This window comes from Neovison vison, chromosome 5 (assembly GCF_020171115.1).
Source record: "Neovison vison isolate M4711 chromosome 5, ASM_NN_V1, whole genome shotgun sequence".
Classification (NCBI taxonomy): Eukaryota; Metazoa; Chordata; class Mammalia; order Carnivora; family Mustelidae; genus Neogale; species Neogale vison.
Genome location: NC_058095.1, coordinates 67,490,995 through 67,496,994, shown reverse-complemented (window position 1 = coordinate 67,496,994; position 6,000 = coordinate 67,490,995). Strand labels below are relative to the sequence as shown.

Sequence of the window (6,000 nt, the reverse complement as noted above, 5' to 3'; positions counted from 1 at the left end):
TCACAGATGACATGATACTTTATGTGGAAAATCCAAAGACTCCACCTCAAAATTACTAGAACTCATACAGCAATTCAGCAATGTGGCAGGATACAAAATCAATGCACAGAAATCAGCTGCATTTCTATATGCTAACAATGTAACTAAAGAAAGAGAAATTAAAGAATCAATTTCATTTAAAATAGCACCAAAACCATAAGATACCTAGGAATAAACCTAGCCAAAGAGGTATATACAGTAGAAACTACAGATCACTTGTGAAAGAAATTGAAAAAGACACAAAGAGATGGAAAAACTTTCCATGTTCATGGATTAGAAAAATAAACATTATTAAAATGTCTACGCTGCCCAAAGCAATCTACACTTTCAGTGGAATCCCTATCAAAATCCAATCAACATTTTTCAAAGAGCTGGAATAAACAATCCTAAAATTTATATGGAAACAGATAAGACCCCAAATTGCCAGAGGAATGCTGAAAAACAAAACCAAGGCTGGGGGCATCACAGTCCCTGACCGCAAGCTATATTACAAAGCTGTGATCATCAAGACAGCATGGTATTGGCACAAAAACAGACACATAGATCAATGGAACAGAATAGTATGTCATTTAAACATAAAATGTCATAGTGAAAAAAGGCCTGGGTCAATATTCTGATATTAATAACAATGTATCTACTTGATAAAATAATGTAAAAGTCCCCGGCTTTACCATTATACAGGCAAGGTAATTTTTTTCTTGAAAAGAACTCTTCCCAGGGCCCCCTTCATGTCTCTATTCCTTAGGCTATAGATAAAGGGGTTCAGCATGGGGGACCACAGTGTACATCATGGCCATGACAGTCTCCTTAACAGTAGAATTATTAGTTGATGGGCACAAGTAGAGACCAATAACTGTCCCATAGAAGAGAGACACCACAGAGAGGTGGGAGCCACAGGTGGAGAAGGCTTTGTAAAAACCCCTAGCAGAAGGGACCTTGAGGATGGAGGACACAATCCGTGCATAAGACATGATAATGAGCAGGAATGGGATGACAAGAATGAGCCCTCCCATGATAAATATCACCAACTCATTAACTCGAGTGTCAGAGCAGGCCAGCTTCAGCAGAGCAGACATATCACAAAAAAAGTGGGGGACTTTGTTGTCTGCACAAAACCACAATCTGGCCATGAGCAGAGTGTGTAACATAGCATGGAACATGGTCAGCACCCAGGACAGCACCACCAGGGAGAGACAGAGCTTGGGGCTCATAAGGCTGGTGTAGTGCAGGGGGAAGCAGATGGCCACATAGCGGTCATAGGCCATGGCCACCAGGAGGAAGCTCTCTAGATCTGCAAAAAACAGGAAGAAGTACATCTGGGTCAAGCAACCAGCATAGGGAATGGAGGAGACTTGGCCCTGCATGGTTTGCAACAACTTGGGAATGGTCACAGAAGAGAAGCAGATATCAGAGAAAGACAAATTGCTGAGAAACAAATATATGGGCGTGTGGAGGTGGGAGTCCAGGCGAATGAGGATGATGATGATAAGATTCCCTAGGACAGTGGTAACATACATGGCCAGGAACAGGGCATAGAACAGGTCTCGCTGATCTGGATCAATGGGCAGGCCCAGGAGGACAAATTCTGAGATGACAGTTTGATTCTTTCTTGTCATGCTCTGTGTCCAGTATCTTTTGTCCATTATAAACCTGATGAACAAGTTCTATGACACTAGATAAGTTGTTCTTCAACAATTGATTTCAATCTCATTATCCAGAACAGCATTCTCTAACCACAATATAACAAATCACTAAATCCAATCACTTTGAGACTTGTTTTTTTCATTTCTCACTCATTACCATTTAACAATGGTTGTTAAAATGTCAGATGGTTGACTCTTCCTCTCTTCTGAAACACTCTTATCTCTTATCTTCTGTGTGATAATCCTGGTTCTCAGCCCTTCATTCTCAGTAACTGTGATTGGTGTCCTCTATAACGGTATCTTATGTATCGGTGTTTTCTTGGCCCTTTCCCTAAATACTGTTCTCTTATAACACCACATATACAGCCCTAAAAGAATGGCCTATTCCTATGGCATAAATTACCATCTAAATCTCATTGATAAATCTCTATCACCTCAGAAACTATATCATCAATTGCGTAGTGATTATCTCTTCATATACAATCCCAAGCATCTTTGGTTCAGCAAATCACAAAGAAAACTCATGATCTCACCCTGCCCCCCTCCCAACCTGTACCTCTACATCTCTCACGTAAAAGAAATCCAGGCACAGGTCATACACCTGAGAGTTTTCTTTCCCTCCATCCTCTCTCATCCTCAATATCCAATCTGTCAACACATCCTAAAGATTCAGCCACATTCAACCTCTTTCTCATTCATCCATTCCTTATCTCAACCTTCACTATCCTGACTGGGCTGACATCATGTCTTGTCTGTACTATTGGAACAGCCTCTTTTCTCTTCACTTTTCTCCTTCCTTCCACACTTGAACATTTTCTCCTTCTGGACGCCTGAGTGGCTCTGTCCATTAAGCATCTGGCTTCAGCTCAGGTCATGATCCCGGAGTCCCAGGATTGACTCCCACATCAGGCTCCCCACTCAGTGGGGTGTCTGCTTCTCCTTCTGACCTCCCCCACTCATGCCCTCACTCTTTCACTCTCACAAATAAATCTTTATGGAAAACAATCTGAGGGGTTTGAAGTGGTGGGGGGGTGGGAGATTGGGGGGACCAGGTGGTGGGTATTGGAGAGGGCACGGATTGCATGGAGCACTGGGTTTGGTACAAAAACAATGAATACTGTTATGCTCTAAATAAATAAAATTTTAAAAAATGTTGAAAAAATAAAATCAAATCAAATAAATTGGAAGTGGAAAATAAATAAATAAATAAACCTTTAAAAAAAAAACAACAAAAAACACTCTCTCCTTCAATATCCTTCATTAATACTGTGGTATTCTAAGATGAAAATCTGAATCATCATTCTCCCTAACATCTTCATGGAATTCTCATTGCTCTTAAGATAAAAGTCAAGGGATGCCTGGATGGCTCAGTCAGTTAAGCATCCACCTTGGCTCAGGTCATTATTCCAGAGTCCTGGGATTGAGTACTGCATCAGGCTCCTTGCTCTGCAGGGAGCCTGGTTCTCCCTCTGCCTCTCCCACCTGCCCATTCTCTTTTTCATACTCTCTCTCAAATAGATAGATAAAATCTCATTTTAAAAAGATAAAAAGCAAAATTCCTCTCAAAGGAATTGCACAAAAGATGCTTCAACAACTTGCTGACATCCACAGCTTCACCTAGCCCCATAATGGCACTCACATTCACCTCTCCAGAAATGCTGGGCTTGAAAGGCACAATTTCTTGCCACCAGTCTTTTCTACTTGCTGTTCCCCCGGCCTAGCATCTTCCTCCCTCTGCTCCCTCCTCACCTAGTTTGTTCCTACTTACCCTTCAGCCATATTATATGTCATTTACTCAGCTGTATCTCTCTTGGCCCCCTTCCCCAGACCAAGTAAGAACCTGCTACTATGTTTTCCAGGCATCCCATACTTGTCCCTCAAGCACTGAATGCCCAGGAGATTGGTTACAGCTGTTCTCCCTATTGGATGGTAAACATGTAGGAGAGGCCACGTCTACCTTCATGACTGCAGAAGTGTCAGACCTGGCACAGTGCCTCGATATAGCCAATGTTCCGTAAATATTCATTGGTTGTGCTTCAGGCTGAGACATGCATTTCTTCAACTTTGGAGACAGCAAACTTCTATTAGAATATTTACTTCTACTAAATCATCTTAGAACAAAAATTAATAACTTTCAGCACTTTATTACAGAATTGCCTGACATAACCTTGTTACTCATGGAAAATTTGAACTTCAACTATGCTGCTCTTTAACCAAAATAGCCGACCCAGTATACATCCACACCATCACTATTTCCTTTTGCTGTATCCACAAGATTCAGTGATATTGCTATAAAAAAAAAAAAATGAACCTGATGAATCTCGAGATTTAGTAACTTGGAGATAAAAGGAAGAAATACAGGTAATTTCTGGATTTGAGATCTTATATAGCAATATTTATGAATATTATTATTTTTTTAAAAAGGCAAAATGTAACTGGTGAACTGATGTAACTGGTTTAGCAGGTTACACCAGTGTAACCAGTTATGTAACCATATGATGGTGTAACATCAGACAAAATATTTCTAGGGAAATCTCAGGAGGCAGGGAGATGAAGAAGAGGAGGATTATCATACCTGAAGAACCTATCCTACAGAATGTCATACAACATGGAAAAACAAGACTCTTGGGTTAGAAGGACCCTAATGGATCAGCTCATTCACCCTTTGCCCAACCTACCCAGTATGCCTGAGGGTGACACCGGCACACTAACTTAAGGTCCTGTTTCCCTTTATTTACTAAGACATGTGTAGTGCCAGCTTTTGTAGTCATCACCTGTGTCTGCAACATCCCTTCTCAAATCTCCCATTCTATACACCCCTGGGCCTAAGGGGCCCTGGATCCCAGAGGAGTCTAGATCCTAAAGGAACTCATTAAAGACACAGAAATTACCCAGGACCCTTGTGACAAATGCTCTGAGTGCTGGAGCAGTGACTGATTCATTACATCACTGAGCATACCTCACTATACTTTGGGGGAAGGTGGGGAAGGAGAGAAGTTCATAATATGGATGCTTAATCATTCCCTGTTTAGGGAATGGACAGTAGTCCCATTGGGCTGGAGTCTTCCTTTTGGAAGGTGAAGGAGGATGCTTGGAGAAGCCATGGAAAGGAATAGGGACAAGGCTATGAATTCCTAAAATATCTTACAGGGTAAAAGGCTTTACTGCGGGCAAGAAATCGTCATCAGTGGTCTTTGAAGAAAGTGCCATGAAAGACGTATCTTGGAAAAATTCCCAGGGTGGCATCACCTCTCACTACAACCCAGTTTCTCATAAACATGCTCAAGGGGAGAGATAAACCTGCAGCTAATAAAGATTAGATCCCTATGACCCACTCTTATGCAGATGCATAGGAAGTACTGGAATAAAAGGTAACTCTCCCAGATCATTTCAATTTTTTCTCATGCAGTGATGGAAAAGAAACCCAGATTTTCATTCCATTGAGGTATGTTTAGCTTCTTACATCTGTAGGAAACCTTAATAGCACCCTGCCACCACTATCCACATGTGTCAGATTACCTCCTAGTTTCCAGTTGTTTCTTACTCTGTATTGGTCATAAGGCCATAGCTAATATTTATAACTCCTTCTTCCCTATTTCCTCTATGTGTATCACTGTAGCTACATGGTTTCTTTACATTCAACTTTCATTCCTTGCGAGTCCAAATCCTCAGTGTTGATGTCTTTATTGGGTCACTATGGTTTTCCATTATCTTTTACTAAGTAGTACTCTAAAGAACCTCCTGGATATCAGGCATGGTCTTTCCTCATTGTGTAGAGAAATCCAATTTTCTATTGTTAATTTAGATTTAATGACTCCAGACAGTATCATAGCTCCTTTCTTTGCCTGTCGGTTCATTAACACAAAAAACCTAAAATGGCCAAGTGGCAGTCTCAGCTTCCCATAGAATAGAACCATTAAAGCAATCCTGGTAGAAATATTCTTTAGGAGATGTACCAGAAACTTCTTGTGCAGCACTTCAGATTCTCTCAGACATCTTTTATTCCAGCTACAGCTGCAGTAACCAGTTCCACAGACTTTAACCAGCTTCACAGAGATATAATCTAACTATATTACTTCAGGCCTGCTCCACCTGATTATTGCATCTTTCTGCATAGGGTTTTTCTGCTTCCACAGAGTAGAATATCACAGGTAGCCAGTTCAATACTGATAATACTGATGTAAGGGAGTCCAGGACCCATGTGTCAACCCTTAAAAAAAACAAGTGGTGGGAGCTAAGGAATATACGCTTCCCATTTTCACTAAGCTGGACAGTTCTATGATGCATTTCAACAAGCCTTATTCACCAGTAGTGGTCA

The 6,000-nt window shown here is 41.0% G+C and overlaps 1 protein-coding gene across 1 annotated transcript; it reads right to left on the bottom strand.

The window, feature by feature from the left end:
* Positions 1 to 785: 785 nt before the first annotated feature.
* Positions 786 to 1,655, bottom strand: LOC122907799 (olfactory receptor-like protein DTMT). Its single transcript, XM_044250625.1, has one exon. The coding sequence runs from the start codon at positions 1,653 to 1,655 to the stop codon at positions 786 to 788; it is 870 nt and encodes a 289-aa protein (XP_044106560.1).
* Between the last annotated feature and the right edge of the window lie 4,345 nt (positions 1,656 to 6,000).

Excerpts from the sequence above, each read along its gene's own strand:
- LOC122907799 (XM_044250625.1), bottom strand. The coding sequence starts at position 1,655 with ATGACAAGAAAGAATCAAACTGTCATCTCAGAATTTGTCCTCCTGGGC.